The 19,706-nt window shown below is 41.3% G+C and overlaps 1 protein-coding gene across 7 annotated transcripts in view; it reads left to right on the forward strand.

Moving 5' to 3' along the window:
- epha7 (eph receptor A7) overlaps window positions 1-19,706 on the forward strand; it is a 123,268-nt gene that overhangs the window by 2,012 nt on the left and 101,550 nt on the right. For all 7 annotated transcript variants that reach the window (XM_084737349.1, XM_084737350.1, XM_084737352.1 and 4 more), the window contains exon 3: window positions 359-1,028. In XM_084737349.1, the coding sequence (XP_084593475.1) occupies window positions 359-1,028 (670 nt within the window). The remainder of the gene's footprint in view (window positions 1-358; window positions 1,029-19,706) is intronic.

Below are 19,706 nucleotides of genomic sequence, written 5' to 3' on the forward strand. Positions count from 1 at the left end.
AAGATAAAGCATGCGAGAGGTTGTTTTCTGCTACTAAACTCTCCTGGTTTTTGACATTCAGAGCGCAAAGGCCTTAAGCAAACCACCTCCAAACTCGCTAGTCTGATTAAAAGCAGGCTGAGAGAGAAACTTTTTAAATAAATAATGTGAGCGGAAGAAGATAAACTGAGCACAATCAGTCTTTAAAGATGTTTGTGCGATTACAGCTAATCTGCCTTCATTCACTGCACTTTATTGTAATGAAACGACCATATTTCATATACCTTTGACAGAGTAATCACTTCAGGTTTGATTGCCAATCATTAGACGTATATCGCAGTTTGTCAGTCTTAATTCATTTACAATCTTCTTGTTTTAGTGGGAAGAGATCAGCGGCTTGGATGAGAACTACACTCCCATTCGCACATACCAGGTTTGCCAAGTCATGGAGCCCAATCAGAATAACTGGCTTCGGACTAACTGGATAGAGAAGGGCAATGCCCAGAGAATTTTTGTGGAACTGAAGTTCACCCTGAGGGATTGTAACAGCCTACCCGGAGTGGTGGGCACGTGCAAGGAGACGTTCAACCTATATTACCAGGAGACGGATTCAGAGGTGGGCAGGAGCTTACGGGAGAACCAGTATGTGAAAATTGACACGATCGCCGCAGACGAAAGCTTCACCCAGGGCGACCTGGGCGAGAGGAAGATGAAGCTGAACACAGAAGTGCGCATCATTGGCCCGCTGTCCAGGCGTGGCTTCTACCTGGCCTTCCAGGATGTAGGGGCATGCATCGCTCTGGTGTCGGTCAAAGTTTACTACAAGAAGTGCTGGTCTATCATCGAGAACCTGGCCACGTTCCCGGACACCGTGACGGGCTCAGAGTTCTCCTCGCTGGTGGAGGTCGAGGGCATGTGCGTGAGCGACGCCGAGGAGGAGGCCGACAACTCGCCCAAGATGCACTGCAGCGCTGAAGGGGAATGGCTGGTGCCCATTGGGAAATGTATATGCAAAGCTGGATTTCATCAGAAAGGAGACGCCTGTGAACGTGAGTGCCTGGTCCCTTTTCTGTCCTGAGAGTAGAGTAGAGCTGCAACCATTAGTCAGTCAAAACATGCTTAATCGATCAATCAGTCATTTTCCAATCAAAAATGTCAAACATTTGTTGGTTCCAGCCTCTTAAATGTGAGGATTTTCTTCTTCTCTTTGTCATATATGACAGTAAATGAAGAGTCTTTGGGTTTTGGACTGTTGGCTGGACAAAAAAAGCAATTTGAAGAGGTCACTTTGATCTCTGGCACATAGACTTTTTCACAGCAGACATGATAACATGAAATACTAGTCTAAGCACAGGTGTTACCATGATAATTAAGGTCCCATTCCATTTAGTGTAGCAGAGTCTTTCCAGTCAGCCAACATGCACAATAACAGCACCCTGACTCTGTCTGCCCTGAATGGAACAGAGTGGCAATTTTGACAATTTTATGACATTTAATGACCAAACAGTTCATTGAATTGTGAAAACAGTCAATAGATTAATCAATAATGAAAATGCTCGTTAGTTGCAGTCCTAGAGGGCAATATTTCAAAATAAAAGAAAACATTAGAGCTGATTTTGGGGGCCGATAGTGATGTTAGGAATTTAAAAATTCCTATACAGAATATAACATACAAAATAAAGATACATAAATAGCAGTGACCCCTCAAAAGTAATGACAAAGATATGTAATGAAGGCAGGTTATTTTTCAGTTTAACAATAAACTTTATTGTCCAAAAATGACTTTCACCTAACTCTAAATAAAAAAAGTCACAAATAGAGCAAAATATATGTATATATTAAACCTGAATTATGAAAAAGGATCAAATATATGTAAAATGCTGCATGTAAAGCTAACAAGTAAAAACAACATGAATTATGTTCTGTCAGAAATAAATGTTTTCATATACACACGCACATATTGGACAACATCTATAGTGATATAGGCTGATACAGCCCTGACAGACCAATATCGGGCCAATAATAGGGGTCAATTGATATATCTGTCATGCTTTAAAAAATAAATAAAATATGCACAACTGCAGATGTTTTCACACACTCAGCAGCTCATTCCTCTATTGTATCCACATTGTGCTACCACCTCATGATGAATTAAAGAATCATTTGTTTTGCATATGATAACAGTCGACTCCGTCGCTGTCCCCATGCCAGAAATATTCTGCATGTGGGCTGTTTTTGAAAGGAGCACTCCAGCAATTTTACATGCAAAGTTAGTGTTTGTAGTAGTAATTTAATTGACTCTTTAGTCAGAGTTTTTCTTTTTCTTGTTGAATTAACTTTTAGAAACCAGTCAGGGACAACAACAAAAAGGTGCGCCAAGAAAAAAAAAAAAAAAAAGAACCCTGCAATAAACTGTGGAGTATTTTGTGATTTGATTATGCAAAGCAGGTAAATGACAATTTAGGCATCGCTGGCTGAACAGTCATGTTGGCAAATGGGATTAAAGCAGCTGATTTGACAGCAGTAAAGATGGATAAAGTGCTGAGGCCAAACATCCCCTGTGTAATAATTGGAATCCGTGTTAATTGATTACGAGCCTCTTAATTTATAGCCGTGATTCTGTTGACACTGGGATTAAATAATAACTTCAGTTGAGCTCCTCAGCTCCGATACTCCTCTCTTTCTCGCTGGCGGCGAGCCAAGACAATCAGCAGCAGAATACACAGGTCTGAGAGGAAGAAGTCCAGCCAGTCTTTCAGTATCTCCCCACCCCGGCCGAGTGACCCTGACAGAGGGGAAAACAAATAGCCGCCGCGCTGTGGCATTTAGGCCTGGGGATATTTATGAAGGAGCCTAACAGGAAGGGCAAATACAGCCTCGCCGTGGCTCATTTTCGCATTGTTGTGGTGCCGGCGGATCGTGCCGCTACAATTAACAATAACATGCTTTCTGTCACTGTGAGCGCTCAGAGGATTATTTTCAGTGGCCACCTGACTTGAAAGATAAAAATCACCGTGGATTAAAAGGGGGGTGACTTAGGTCACAGAACTTAAGTGGCCTGCCTCGTCAGCCAAGGCTTCTTTTGTTTTTTTTCTCTGGCAAAGTGGGCAACCTCAATCTAAGCAGCTTATGAGGAGCAGCAGCCAGTAATAATTGAATGGAATGCATCTAAGAACAAATTAGTGTCCCTGGCAGACGAGCTTTTATGCCACGCTGTCATCCATTAGGGACCCCACCGAGGGAGGTGTGTTAATGAAATATATTAGGCCGTGTAATTTAGAGCATCGCAGCCCGCCTCGAGTTCTGCTACGTCTCTAATGTTAGCAGGCGATCGCTGATTCAACCCCACGCAGCTCCTTTTTATTGTTCTTGTTGTTTTAATATGCATAGATGTAAGATCCAGTTGTGCCCTTTGGTGGAAAAGAAAAAACCCAGTATTTATTTCCACAGGGAGAGCCATGCAGCAGAACAACCAACAGCTCCGGCTTGTCAAAGTAATTTCAGCCACCTTTTCTTATTACGTCTTGGTGCAGAGCTCTTCGAACAAAAGACTGTTGCATCTCTCTATTAATTAATCTGTTCATGTGACAACTAAAACAACTACTTGGATATCTGCAGCGGCACGGTGAACCTACCCTCAGGTTGTGTAAAGCCCGAGGAAGAAGAAGGGCTCCTTAATGTGTATGTGGATCAAATTCCAGGCTTGACACTGCACCTTTATGAGCTTTATCTCCACTGAGGCATGAGAAGCCTTTGTATTAAGGGGTAGTTAATCTAAATAAAATGAGAATCACGGTGCACCATCAGCACTTCTTCCAGCAGCTCCACTGACATTAAATTGTCCATTCAGTAGTTTCCCCCAGCACAATCTAAAAGCTATTCAAAGTATTTCTATCAGCTCAACAGCAGAGCAATAAGTCCAAGTGGCTGTGACCGTTAAAAATGTGAAATCCTGGCATTTGGACCCCGGACTAGCTTGTCTTAGTGGTGTAAAAGTACATCTTTATAATGGTGCCTCACGGCGATGCTGTAGCTTTAGTATAAAGGGTTCAGTATACTTCAAACAAACTAGTTTGAGGGAGAAATGGTTTATACCTGTGTTTAATGGGCAAACTGGAGGATAAGGTGAAAAGCCTGTCTTCACAGAGAGAGACGAGATGCAAAGAATTGTACAAACGGAGGTCACGGTGCATACTTTGGAACAGTTCTTCCTCAAAAATTCACATGAAAAGTGGTGGAAGTAGTTGGATAAAAAATTAAAAAAGAGAGCTGGAGACACAAGTTCAAACCCTACCTTTATACGCCGCTTAAAATGGGTATAAGAGTTGTCACGATACCTGAATTTTAAACTTTGATACAACACTAGTGTAAAAAAACGATACCTGATAACATATTTTACTGAGAAAAAGTTCTGCGGGATCTCGCACAAAGCTTTCTTGTTTTTCAGCTTTTGACTTTTTTTCTCCTGTGTCTCATTTTGGGAATCCATACTCTTTCAATACCACAGCAAAAAGAAAAATAAGTCCTTGGCACACAAAATAAGATTTTTTTTTTTCATTTTTTTTAAAAAAAGAACAACCTGCACACAGCACTGGTACAGAAAAAGTCACAGAACACTGATGGGTTTTGCTGTGCCATAAAGACAGAACTGTACTGAGGTCTTACATTAAAACTTAAATTAAGCTTTTTTCTAGCTTTGATACTTTCGATACTATAATTACATATTGTATTATTTTAAACACACAATTTCAAAACTAAGTGCCTTGTTGCAATGCTGCAGCTTTTGTATAAAGGGTTCAGGATGCTTCACACAAACTACTTTGAAGGAAAAAGGGGTTTCTACCTGTTTTTAATGACCAAACTGGAGGAACGGGTGAGAAGCATCTCTTCATGGAGAAAGGGGAGATGCAGAGAATTGTACAAACGAAGATGAGAGTACACACTTTACGATAGTCCTTCCTCAAAAACATTTCTGGTGTTGCATTCACAAGAAAAGCGATGGAACTAGTTGGATAAAAAAAATTAAAAAGGGAGCTTGAGACAAAAGCTCAAACCCTGCCTTTATACACCTCGCTGCATAAACCTGGTGTTAGAGTTGTCATGATACCTGAAATTTAAACTTTGATTTAATACTAGTATAAAAAATAATAGCAGATATATATTACAAAAGTTGTGCAGAATCTCACAGAAAGCACTTTCTTGGTTTTCAACCTTTTTTGCTCCTGTGTCCCTTTCAGGACTCCCTCTGTACTCTTTCAGTGTCACAACAAAAAGAAAAATAGGTCCTAGACACACAAAATATTTAAAAAAAAAATGTTTTAAAAAGTAAAAAGTCACAGAACACTGTCTGGTTTTGCTGTGCTATAAAGACTGAACTGTACTGAGGTCTTAAATTAACACTTAAAGTTATGCTTTATTCTAGCCTTCAATACTATATTGTATCATTTTAAACGTAGTATCAAAAAACCTTAAACCTTAAGGTGACCTTAGTGACTTGCTGCACCTTTTGTATAAAGGGTTCAGTATGCTTCTAACAAACGAACATAAAATAGGTTTTAGATTTGTCACAATACCTGAATTTAAAATTTTGATACAGTAGGTATGGAGCAAAATAGTCGATACCTATTTTATAGAGCAAGACTCTCAAACGATCTCGCAAAATGTATGCAGGATCTTGCAAAAGCATTTTTTTAAACATTTGACTTTTTTTCTCCCTATGTCCCCTGAGGGGATTTTCACTTTTTTTTGATACCATAGCAAAAAGAAAAAAGTCTTAGACACACAGAAAAGGACAATTTTGTTCTTTTTTAAAATGAACAACCTGCGCATTGTGCCGGCACAGACAGAAGTCCCTGAACACTGTCTGGTTTTGCTGCAAGCCATATTTCAGGCAGGACAATAAAGACTGAACTGTAGTGAGGTCTTAAATTTTTTCTAGCTTTGGTACTTTCAATAATGTCATTGATGGATATTGTATCATTTTAAACACACATCGAAAAGATATTGAAGCATCAATAGTTTAGACAACCCTAATGCCTTGTGGTGATGCTTTATTGTAAAGGATTCAGTATGCTTGAAACTAACTATTTTGTATGAAGTGTGCTCTGTTTCTATGGGAGACAGACCAAAAAGCCATGTATATAATTATTTTTTAACAGCTATATACTACTAACATGGTATGGATGTGATGTGAGTACTATCATTGGCATAGAGGACGCTGCAGAGTCCCATTTCAGGGCTAATGAATGACATGATATTGGGTCAGTGCATAGAATTGCTTAGTCATGATGCCTGATCCAACATTTTTGGCCATAAGGGAGTAATTTCCAGTACTGGTATCGGCATTGGAACAACTTATACCTGATATATTACAGCAGTTGCTGAACTACATGGGTATAATTGTCAGATTATTTGTTTCAGTAAGTTACAGAAGTTGTTGCAAACCCCCAGCAGGCACTTTGTTGGAGCAACGCGATGCCTTTAGGGATCAGTGCTGGAGCCAGGAATTTGAAATCTTTGAGTCCCCACCAAACAAGTGCATTTTCATGTAAGAGTTCAAACATATTTTCTGTAGATTTGATCCCCTCTACAAGCTCAAAAGCATTTAAAGTGTTGGACTCCGACCAAATTCCGACACAGGAAAGGTGTGGGGGCAGAGGGCTTCAGATGCCGTCGAGTGATCTGACAGGCACTTCTAAGGCAGCCCTTAACTGGCCTATTTTAGTATCTGCACTGTGCTATGATTATAACATGGCCGCCAAGTAAAATATTCAGGGTGGGTGCAGGTGGAGCGAGCGAGTCGAGCTGTCAGTCATGTCATTTGAGGAGCCCCCTCTGTGGACGCAAAGGCCTCCTCCGAAACGTGTTGTGATCCACTCATTCATCACCGTCAGCAAAGAGGGACCCCTTGTCTTTCACCCCCCTCATCCCTCCCTGTGTCTCTCTTTAACTCTTTGTGTGGCAATCTGTGGCAGTAAATGTCACTCTTCTTCTCCGCCCGCTGCGTTCAGTGCGCTCAGTGTAATGGGTGTTGAAAAAGGCCAGTTGAAGTGTCCCCGCAGCCTGCGCGGGCTTCATTTTGCGAGGCGGTGCGTGTTGTGAAAATAGCGTCCATTCATCCGCTGGTCTTGTTTAGCGCTGGCTGCTGGTTGCAATGGAGCCACAGAGTCGTTTAGACAGAGAGAGGGCCCTTGTGGGAGGACATTGGCGTCTTTGTTCCACTCAATCCCGGGAATGTATGTTGTCCGATTTTGACACATCACATCATTGTGGCACTAAGTAACCAGTGGCTGAGAAATGATTAACTGTTGACCCTCGACCAAGAAAAGGGAGAGGCCCCTATGTGGTGGAAAACAGATAAAACCAGCCGTATCTGGCTGCAATCGGTGCATGCTAACAAGAGAATTAATGAGAGGATACAGCATCCTGTAGGCGCTGGCACCATCCATCTTTGACTGTCAGGGAGTTGGACAGAAGTTAGTTGGAGACTGATTGATGATTGAGCCCCCTGAGGGGAAGGGGGCTGAGCGGTCGGGGTCTGACCACGACAGCTAACGTGTATGGAAGCCACCAGGCGGCCCGGGCAGCCAGGCCCAGCTCCAGGCCTGGAGAAAAGCTGCACTTAGCATTTCAAATGAAGCCAGGAAGCCAAGAGTCAGGAGGTCCTCATACATCTTGATGCTCCCCTGATTGATAAGGTGTGAATTTAATACACCAAATGGCTGTCTTTTACAACTGCTCCAGAGCTTAATTATGCAAATGACAGGTGTGCGCCGAATCCACAGGAGACCCAAATGGACCTAAATCACTCAAGATTGAAATAAATTGGTGATGGATGGGAGCTTGTCCTGTCACTGCCAGTGTCTGCTGCCTGTGAATAGTAGCATTCTTCCACAGCCCAGGGCTTTTCCTCTGTGTTGTGTTGGCCTGGCAGGTAGCAGTCAGGCACACAGATGTGGTATTATCTGCTCAGGACGTTAAGTACCAGTGCAACTGGCAGTGTCCTAAAATTGATCACTTAGGCGAGGAGAGGAAAACAAAAATATTTAGATTAATCACCTCCGTGTCAGTAATATATCAAACAGAATATCAAATCTTCTCTGGTTCCAGCTTGTCAAATGCGATGATCTGCTGCGTTCCTCTGTTTAATACCATTGTTAATGGAATGTGTTTGGGTTTGGTTCTGTTGGTTGGACAAAAGAATTTGAAGATGTCAGCTTGGGCTCTCGTGATGGTATTTTAACTATTTTCTGACATTTTCTCTGACTAAACAGGTAGAAAAATAAAAATAATAATGTTGCAACTAAATATTTTTTAACATTAGTGTCTTTTACTCCAACTTCACGATTACTTAAGGCTGGGTTGCACCAACAGGGACTGATTTATAACCCTGATTAAATAATGGTTGAACTTTAAATTATGTTGCACAAAACTTTTGAACTAGCTTCAAATTAATACAGATTAAATTTAAACTTCTCTTTAAACCATTTACTATAAACCAGTATTAAATTTAATTCTGCTGCATTATAACTCTTTATCCATTTTTAATCAGCCATATTGTTAATTTGGCCAACAAGTGGACGAGAATTTGGAGCTTCATGAGAATGCTAACTGGGGGAACTAACTTTGTAGCTAGCTAGGAAACAATGTAACGTTTTGTTAACTTTTTAATTAGCTAGCAAACAATGCAACATTTTGTTAGCTTTTTTTGCTAACTAGCAAACGGTATAACGCTTTCTTAAGGATTACAAGCAGCTGGAAGTTGACAGGTTCCACTCCTCTTTTATACTTACTGGGACCTGACGGCACTTTGTTGAGGATTAGTTTTGTATAATTATTTTTTTTTTAATCTTTTTATTATTTAAACAATTGTTTTCAGCTCTAAATACTTAGTATTTAGTTTTCGTTTAAATTCCGGGATTATTAGAGTACCATGGATTATGTATCTCTAATTTTGATAGTCATTTGCAAAAGTTACTGTATTTCATGATCAAGGGCTCAATTTCTGCGGGAGAGAGAACAATAGAGAGAATAAAGCAGGCCAGTGGAAAGGGTCTTACATTTCAGCTGAAGTACCTCTAACTGAGAACAAGATGTAGACTTGTCTTCATGACCAGAAGATATTACTACATTCCTGTGCAGTTCTTGTGTTCTATCTAATTCCTGCTCATTAGTACAACCTAAACCGCAGTTGCAGTTAGTTATGAAGAAAAGGCAGAATGTTTGAAATTGTGCTTTGGCAAGCTGCAATAAAGACTATTTATTTTTCTTCCACATCCAGTGCCCCCCTTTTAAATATACACTTCCAAATGAGAAGTAAAAGCAAGAAGAAGTTGTTTCCCGGGATACACTCGCTTGAGCTGGTGCCAGCAGCGCTTTTTGTGGGATCCGGCCGCCCTGTCAACACGTCAAATTAAATACAAATGCCTCTTTTAACATACAAAAAAAATTCACCGGGAGGCTCATTCACAGAGTCGTCTGGGCTTGGTAAATATTTGTCTCAAAGTTACATTCATATGAGCTGCACCAATTCATGTACTGCAACAAAGGCAAGGGAAAAGAAAGAGGAGTATTTGCTCCAACTGGTTTCCAGATTCATAGATATCACACTGAGGCAAAGATGGATTTAAAACACACCATCTCCGCGCAGAGAGCTGAGTGTCTGGTCACTGGTAATGGGTTTGTCTCTCACCTCTGCTGATAAACTACAGCTTCTGACTCATGCATACATGAATATCAAGCAGCTGATGGAAAAGCTCAGTCCACTCAGCTGTTGTAAGCACACAGACCTTGTTCAGAAAAACACTCTTAGGAGTGACAAAAACAACTCTCAAAGGATATTTTCCCAATACCAGTTACCTTAAGATTCTAACTCTTGAAGGCTTATGTTTTAGCATGTTGCCAGGCGTGCCATATGTCATTTTCAGACTCATAGTCCACTAAGAAACACAGTTGGCAAGTTAGTGGTACTTCACATGTTGAAGGACAGTTTTTTGAGAAAAGAAGGCTTTATGCAATTTGAAATTGTTTGGTAAAGGGTTTCAGCACAGGTCTGTATATGGGTAGTCTTGCGTTACCAGACAATCAGAGATCTCGCTGTCTAACAATCGTCTGGGGATTTCTTATAAAAACCTATGCATCTTAACATTTTTTCAAGGACATGCCTTGCCAGAAACCATAGTCTTCCCGTATTCTCCTGAGTAGTAAGCACACAATGTCACCGCCCCAGTATAAATTTATGAAGGGTCGCCATAAAGACTTTGGATTGGTTTGTCAATTTTAAACTCCCAATTGTTTCCACCAAGTTTTAGCAGCAAAAGCTGTGAGATTATCCCTGGTCTCTATTGAGTGAAGCGTTTAGAGACTGATTTGTGACTCTAGTATATGAGTGGGTAGAGTTGCGATTTGAAAGAAAACTAGATGCCAAGTGTTTTGATAATTCATTAACTGTTCATTTTTCAAGTGAAAATGTCTGACATTTGCTGGATCCAGTTTCTTGAATGCAAGGATTTTGTGCTTTTCTGTCATTTATGACAGTGAATGAAGAGTGTTTGGGAGCGTTGGAGTGTTGGTTGGACAAAAGAAACAATTTGAAGATGTCAATTTGGGCTCTGGGAGAGTGTGATGAGCCCTTTTCACAATTTTTTGCGATCAGTCGCAAAATAATCACCAATAATTAACAGTTAGATGCAGTCATTTGGATAGAGACAGAAGGCAATGTAGATATGACCTTCTGTAACTTAGTCATGTAAAAAAAAAAAAGTCCAACATTCAACGGAATTACTTTTGAAACTGAAGAATAGGTCCAGACTTGTTTGCGAGATCATACGTAATTGTTACATGACTTTTAAGCAGATTTATTGTTGTTTACCCTTGATGTAAATCAGAGATACTGATATTTCTGGTTAGAGAACTTTGCACTGATTCTAGGAGTACGTGCTTGGTCTCTTCTGGTTTAACTGAACGCTGAAGGAAGTGCTGTGATTATAGATGCAAATTGTGTCAGCCAGCCATTTCAAGAAAAACCAGGGGAATGATGACTTATCAGTATCCAGGTCTTGGAATTTGACCTGCCAGTCCAAATTTGAGACCCTACATTGCATCACATGAATAGACAGATCCAAGTAAACAGGCCTCATTCTCACGCCAACAAAGGCATATGGTGAGCCGTACTGGTAGGAGACTTTGTTAACCCTCCAAAAAGGGAGACCTCTGCGACTCTGCGTCAGATAGTGTTATTTCCAAGGTGACACCAGGGTCCGCATTTGGCCATGCATGAGGTCAGTGAATATTAACTTCATTTACACATGGCTGCAGCCCAGCGCAGTGCCACAATGGAGGCCTGCCTGTTGTGTTTAGTAACATGAGCGCCCCGGCTGACAGGACACTGTCAAGACGGAAGATGGATGATCGCAGCGGTTGACCCCTGATCGCCAGAAGAGTCACCTCTCCGGCCCCCCTCTCCCTGCATGACAAAAGAGCCCTCCCCGTGGTGTAGCAGCCCTCATCTCCACTTGCACTAACAGGTTCAGACATCTCCATCGATCCCCGCTTCCATACCTCTTGCAATCCTAAGCTTTTGCCCTTTTTAGCTATCCAAACCGTGGCACAGATGTCTTTTTTGTAATTGCTTGCCTGCTGACTGCTTGAGAGGGATGTGATCAGACAGGCGAACTCCATGTCAGAAGACAATGTCTTCGGTGTTCTGCGTTGTGTCCCCGTGGCATGAGGGTGAAAGTGATATGTGACTGGGCCCGGGGTCTCGCCACCTCTAAGAGGCGGCGGTGAAGGAGGGCCCTGTTGTCAGTGGAGCTGCTCCTCCGGGATGCTTCAGACCACTGGCTCTGTACTTCAATCTTCCTGTAAGAGGAGAATCAATAACGTATTACATAACTTCACTTTTTCCCACTTACATCCAGAGCAGAGGAAGCAGAAGTTAAAATGTGCTCAGAATGGGTCTGTTGCAGGAAATTCTAATGTTTCTTCCAAAGAGCTGGGAAAAATAGAGACAGCTTGGCAAAACAGGAGGTATCTAATGTTTGCATAACCAGAGCAGTAGAATAAACAACTTTAGGGCTCGTCTAATGATTATGTAAATGATCAAATCATCTGCCAGTGATTTTCTGGACCGTCTGATTAATTGTTTGGACCGTTTAAGAGCAAATCAGATCTGCACAAGCACTCGTGGGCATCTGAGGCCAAGCCGGTGTCTTTGTGTTAGCAGAGGCCACAGCGGTGACCAGCAGCTAGTCTGACATTGTTCCATTCCTTTCAGTCCCAGCTCTGGGACCAGAGGGGGGCAGCCGGTGGTGGTGGCGGATTGGGATGGGCGGGGGCTGGGTCAGGAGGGTTGGTAGGCACTGGTACAATTCAGAGATAATGCTCAGTTGCTGACTGGGGACATTTTCAGTGGCGATTTCGCTCGGGGCTGCAGGGGGCTTTGGTTCGGTCAGACCTTTGGACCCTGTGCTTTCATCCCCCAGAATGCAGAGTCCTCCCCTGGTCTGCCAGGTCTTTTAGCACAGAGCTGACCGCCACATCCATTAAAGGTAGCCGCCTGGCCGGCCTTAAGGGTCCTCTCTCCTGTTTCCATGCGAGTTAAATGAACTAAACAAAAGACGATTAGGTAGGGACATTTTCCATGTCACTGAGGATCCATTTCAAAAAGCTCCCTCCGCATGATAGCTTAAAGAAGCAGAAACCTCTTAGAGGACTGTGGACAGACTCGTGATGCAGCTGCTGCTCAGACAGACTGAGAGGCTGTAAACTGACTGATGAAATGTGTTTCATTTTAAAATGCCCTTCATTTTCCACCTCAAAGTCCATGTAGTAAATCAATTTGTTGTTTGTAATTTGGAAAAAAAAAAGCAATAGATATCAATTTAATACAACAGCCCTTCCAAAACATCTGTCTTATCTGATATTAATTGAAATGTGTAAATTACATATTTAGTACTTATTTCATAGTTAAAATAGTTTCTAATAGTCTCATAGTTTTTAACTTTTTGTTGCCCCTATTTACATACATATGAGGGGGTCACAAGACAGCTCTCAATATAATATAATGCAGTTCAGTACAGCAAGACCACTAACTATCACCTCAGTGCTAAAATTGAATTGAATGAATTGAATTAACACCTTTAAGAGAATATCAATGAAAACTGAGCATTATGGGCATCCTAAATGTGGAATTTATGGCAGAACAGTAATGGATACATTAGATTGTGCAGGTATTCCTAACAAATTGGCCACTGAGTCTGTTTAAAGGATAAGATTGGCATTATTCTGAATTTTTCTTCTCAACAAATCACTAAATCACTTTTTTTCAGTTTAGCTAGTTCCTAACTTCACTAACTGGTCTGTGGCACTCAGCCCCAAGCCCACATCTGTATTAAGTATGTACAAATGTATAAAAGTCTCTGTAATGTACTAAAACAGCAGGGCAACTATAGTGTTAAGCAAGCATTATGCAAACAGGAGTAAATAATGCATTTGTTGAGGACTGTTTTCAGCTGTGGATTAATACACTTTTGTTCTCGTAGTGAGTGTTTGCAATAGTTTATTTTAACTCACATTAAAAGTATGCAGGTATGCTAATGGTGGTTTTAACGGGGCTTGTGGACAATGAGAAAAACATTGATTATCACCAGCTATATTCTTTATAGACAGTTTTACACTTTTTCTCACCTCTGGAGGTATCTCGCTGTGCAGACATTTTGTTTTCATTTTTAAGTTTTGAAGTGTTTCTTTTTGAGATTTCTGTCACCAGCCTAATAAATTGGATGTGAACGAATCATTTGTAGTATTTAGAGCACTGGGACATTAAAAAATTAAAATCAACATCTGTTTCTGGAACACTGCCCTGGTTATTCTGGCTAACCCACAGAAAAGGCTAAAGTTACTTGTTTTAAAGTGAGGCTAATCTGAAACAAATAGAAATTAATGATATAATTTAGGGCTCCTCATTACATCTATATTCTGATATGAGACTAGATGTCATCTTAGATTATGGATATCAGTATTGATTTTTGGGGCTGATGCCAATAGCGATATAAGGAAGTAAAACATTCTGATATTGATATATCAGCTGATATTTCTTTTGTACGTTTTTTTTTTTATTGTTTTTTATATTCCTTTTATGTATGTTACCTATAAAACTAAGAAATTAAAACAATCTGCATTATGTTCTGTAAGAATTAAACTAATGTAGGCGTGATAGGCCAATATCAGGATGATTACATCAGCCTAGTGATATATCTGTCTGATTCTAATAGTTCTATCATGATATGCCCATAAATGTTGAACTTTTTACACTGTTCAAGCTGTTTTTATATTTGCTTTTACCCATATTATTATTATTTATCAAAAATCACACTGGGTTAATAATTTGGGAAGGCACCAGTGTCACCTCTACATTATTGTTGCAGTATTGATATGTGTTGATATTGAGGTATTTGGTCAAAAAATATTGCGGTATTTGATTTTTAGTATAGTTTCATATAAATATAGACCACTACAATTGATGGTTATCTTGATTTGGACCTGACAAAGTGTTTATTAGTTTGCTGTTTAATTCCAAATTGTCCGACTTTTAGGTCAAACTTCGTGGCCTGGCTGTAGCACTGTTTGTATCGCCGCAGCAGGAGCGTTAGCTTAAATTTTGGTATATAACTTAATCATGGTCTGGCTTTGATCTTTGCTGTGAACAAGTGAGGAGGCACTTCCTTTGGGTTTTCTCTGCTCAGAGGGCAAAGCTGCATGCCCTCCAACACAGTGTAAGGGAATGCTAATCTTCTCTTTGTTTCTCATGGAAAGCTACTTATCTCCCGCTAAGCACAGGTACCTCGGATGAATGGCTCGGTTGTCTGCATGTGTGGAGCGCGGCAGCAGCCAGACAGAGCCATTCCAAGTATGTGTGCGGTGAAGGGAGGATCCAGCGCTATATGACATCACATTCTTGAACCGTTTAGACTTATGTTTCACCGGCTCCTTTTACTCCTTTTTCGGCCTCATTGCAGCCACGTCCTATAGGTTCCCTCCTTCTCTTCTGAAGCCCACGGGAGGTGTTGGAAATGAGCTTGTTTGGAAGGGCTTTGACATTGAAACTCTATCTCTGTCCCGTGAAGAGATTTTCAGCACCGCCTCAGTTCTTTGCCTTTTCTTTGTGTGATCTGCTACTGTTTCCCGGAGCTGGATAGGCGCCTCGAATCTCATAGGTGGGAGATTAACATGTCTGCCGGCAAAAAAAAACCCAGCTGCTGAGCATCTCTTTCTTCATTGAATGAAAAAAAAAAAAAGATTTAAAGTGGTGCAACGGGCTCAGAGGAAAAGGAAGAAATTGACAAACACCTGCTGCTTCTTTTGTTGCTCCTGTGATCAGACTGAAAAACAAAAGATGCTCGAGTATGAAACAGAAAAGTTTAATATTAGACTACTTTGCATAGCGTTTAGATGATGCAAAGCTATAACCACGTTAGCAAGCACTGCAGTAAGCTTAATAAATAACTCATGTCCTCCTTCCAGGTGCACTTGATTTCTCTAAAACCTTTGCAGCTACAAAAGTCCACACATCACCTGCAAGATGAGATCAATTGAGCTGTCCTTTGGCTTTTCAAGTAGAAGAAATACACTCAGCTCTGAGTTTTTTCCCAGGTCTGCCTGCCTGCGTTGCTCTGAAATTACTCACAAGATGTACTGCCTCTTGCATTGCAGAGGAAAACACCACCACAGGCTTTAGTCCATAAAAGAGATGCAGCCATAGTTCAGTATGCATAAACTGCCAGTAAACAGAGCCTGATGAATGTCCACACCAAGACCTACTATTTATTGAGGCAAAGAACATAAGTCACATCTAATCAGAGCACCACACATAGGCCCCAGGCTACATTAATGCATAAGAAATAAGCTCTGTGTGAGCTATTGACATCCTTCTCTATACTCGTAACGCACCGGTCATGGTCCTAATCGTATGCCCTGAAAGTAAAACCGAAAAACATAAAGCAGGAGTTGGGTTTTTAAATAGCATTTCATGGTTGTCTGAACATCCAGCTAGACACAGGCTGTTTTGAAATAGCTGACAGAGAGAATGTTTATGGCAGTATTAACAACGGATTGCAGCGTAATAGAAGCGATCAGACGAATTTGAGGGAGAAAAGTCTTTTGTTTTTCACTGGTGGCTCCGGGTGTCAAGGATATTTCTTCAGGCACCGACTGAAATGTGTCCACAGCACAGCACAGGGTATTGCAGAATGATCAAGCAGCACTGGCATCAGCTGGCATCAGTCTTGTTTACTTATTCTTTAAACGCATATATCCTCATTTAAAATCTGAATTTGACCAATTTTAGACATTTCTTATTTGGCTGCTTCTATTTAGACGATATTTAATATTTGAGCATGGGGCAGATTTACCTGCCAAGGAGCAAAAGAAATGAGCTGCCAGGCCCCTATTAACCCCCCTATCCCCTCACTCTCTGGGCAACGCGTCTGCTATTCCCAAAACCTGGCCCCAGTTTTAATGTGTGAAAACTCGATTAAAGACACATTAATTTATAAATATACAATATACAGCACTCATAAAATGATGAGCCTGAAACTAGATTTTGACACAGGACCCTTACCAAGCCATGGACTCAAGAAGGAAAAGCCATTTTTAAGAGATGAAGTGGGGTCATATGAGGTTCTTATCCATAGGCAGTGTATTACCTAATGTAGATGGCGGTCAGCACGCCCAAGTTTGGTGTTGGTGTAGGAAGTTAAGCAATCTACTGCTGTGTACAGGGTCAGCATATTTTAGCCACATAAGAAAATCAATATCAGTTAAAGTGCACACTATATTTTGAATATTTTTACCTCTATAACCTGTTTTCAGAGACTTTTCTGATGGGAAACTGCCGTCTCCATACCAATCGGACTCCTGTCCAAAACCAGCAATTTTACCTTGCAAAACACGAGAGTTGCTGGTCTACAGCTGCCTCAGTTGCTTAGTGTTATTTTGTGACTTCTGTGATTTAAATGGTTTGTTCAGATTCACCAAAACTGCGTAACAACACAAACAAACTAACAAATTAACGCAGCAGTAGACCAGGAACTCCCGTGTTCTGCGAGGTAAAATTATTTAGAAGCAAAATGGCTCATATAGTGGTGCTTTCCTGATGAAAATTCTGGCTGTCTACAGGAAATGCCATCAAAATTGACCAATCAGAGCTTTGTAGGCAGGGATACGATTTTGGCCCATAGCTAGCTATAGTTACCAAGCGACGTCAGTGATAAGAATTGGCAAAAAAAAATCCACAAAAATGGCAGCGAGATGATGGACTCTGGAGCTTCTAAAATGACAGGTAGTTCACCGATTGGGGAAACAAAATATCAGAATCAGTCCAGTTATCAAGCTAAGACTTTGAAAAAATTAAGTGTAAATTCTGTGAGAGTAGAACTGTGATACAGAAATGACAAAGTAACTTACTGTATATACTGACTTCTTGTCCACAGACAACAAGCTGTCAACACAGCGAATCCAGTATTCACTCTCCTTTGAGCTTTATTTTAGTCTCCACCAACTCTTAAGCTCCTAAATATTCCACTGTGTTCATCAGTCTCAATGTTGGTTTGTCTAGGTTGTTTGGTGCTGGGCAGGTAGTGTGCTGTGGGTTTATTTTAGAGCATCTTTGTAGAAGCTTTAGTGAACCAAAGAACATCTTAGTCGACTGAAATTCTTCCTACTCTTCAACCTATCGTAACCCTAATCTGCACATTATCTCTAGATTATATAATTGTAGTTTTATATCTAAACTGTATCCAAACTATCCTTTTAAGGCCCCTCTCAGCATTGTGCTGTAGTGGTGCATGTTCCCGACTTAACATTAACTAGCTGACACGCAGCAAAGCTGGAGCTGTTGGGGCCCCTGGAGTTCTGATGGCCTGGGGCTGTTGCCCGCTCTGCATGGTTGGTAATCCAGCCTTGTATCTGAGACGTTTGGCTTCTTTTGTTAAATGAAAGAAAAAAAAAAGATTTGTAAAAAACATCTGGGATAAAATATTCTGAAGTCAAGGTTCACTAACCAGCCTTTTGTCTGTAGCTTTTGACCACATCCCACGGCCCCCTTCAGCAAATGGAAATGCCTCAGCGAGAAAAACATGTTTGTGTGAGTAAGGTATTGCAAGACAGTACCAATTTTGGTATCAGTACCAAAAATTTTCAAATCTGCCTCAGAATACAGAAAAAATAGAGATATAGGAAATTTTCAAGGGATACCCAGAGGTATGCATGTAGTCCAGCTCAGCATTAGATGTCAGAATCATGCAGACAAAGAAAAAGACTCTTGGAGGAATCATACTCTCAAAAACTACAGGCAACAGGCTCCCCATCATTCTAGGTCTGTGTTTAGAGATGATATTTATGAAGACATTTCCCTACCGGAGAGCGGCCATTGCGAGCGTTTTACAGAAAGAATTGGTGTTTTTTTTAAATAAGAAAATAAACTGTTTCCTTTATCACGCTTGACCCGTTCCACCTGGCATTCATCAGCAGCGGGGCCTGCATGTTGGTCCTGTCGGCTGCTCTCCTCCCTCTGCCTCTTTTATCACTCTAATGGGGTGCTATCTCCAGGCTGCTCTCTCTGGGTCTCCGCAGCCCTGCTCGGCTCCCTTCAGCGCGCATTCTTTCCACATCCATCCCGACACGCGGGCGGATTTAACACATAATCAGGCTGGACGGGAGGGCAGCCGGAGAAGGGGGTAGGCCCGGCCCTGACAGGACTCATCATGCTAGGGCCATGGAGACAGAAAGGCCCACACTAGTCATTCTCACTCTGGCCCTGGTAGTCTGCAGGAAACAGAGGGAATCTTCCACACTCACACTCTGCAGCTCACTTTGAGCCCCGTCCGCTGCAATATTGAGACAGATGGGGAGAAACTCAATATCCCAGCTGCACTGCTTCGACCAGCTCGACTCCTCCGTGCTCAGTAGTAATAAGGACTGTAACCTTGATTGGATTTGTGGGCTGCAAGAAAGCAAGGAAGCTCGGCTTCCAGTTTCTCTTAGACAGGGTATCATTAGAAGTTTTTTGATAGTTTTTTTGATACCAGCATCAATGCAGTACCTGCGTTTTATAACCAACACCAAAACAACACTTTACTTTCTGATTAAGTCCAAATTCTACTTTGTAAATCTGCATAGCCACAAGGGTCCAAAAATGTGTCACCTGGGCATGTCCATGAGGGTCTGCACCAGTGTCTTTGTGGACATCTGCATTCTGCCCAAAATCTATGACTACATGTACTCTACACGCCAATCATACATGCTGACTGCACATCTGGAAACTCATCATCTATTCAGATACCCAGTGTAGACCTGGTCAAACTTTGGCGATAAATCTGACTGAGCATTCTTGTTTTAGTTTCGGCAGATGCGAACTTGACAGTTCTTGGTAGTTAATCCTACTGACACATTACTTCTTCTTCATACTGAGATTCAATCAGTCCCTCTGTATAAACTAGAAAACGGCACAGAAACAAGAAGGGCAATTTTGGAATTCCATCTGTCAAAGCAGAGGCACCAAGATGGTGTCACGTTGTCGTAAGACGGATTGATGAGATTGATTGGATTTGTGGTTTGGAAGCAAGCTATGGAATTTGTTTTCCAGTTTCTGTGAACAATAGGGCTTTGTATCATGTGAAATGTTTTGATGCTGGTGCCACTATGACACATTAGTTTTGGTGTCACTAAAG

This window comes from Lutjanus erythropterus, chromosome 15, assembly GCF_056507025.1.
Source record: "Lutjanus erythropterus isolate fLutEry1 chromosome 15, fLutEry1.hap2, whole genome shotgun sequence".
In the NCBI taxonomy this organism is placed as follows: domain Eukaryota; kingdom Metazoa; phylum Chordata; class Actinopteri; order Lutjaniformes; family Lutjanidae; genus Lutjanus; species Lutjanus erythropterus.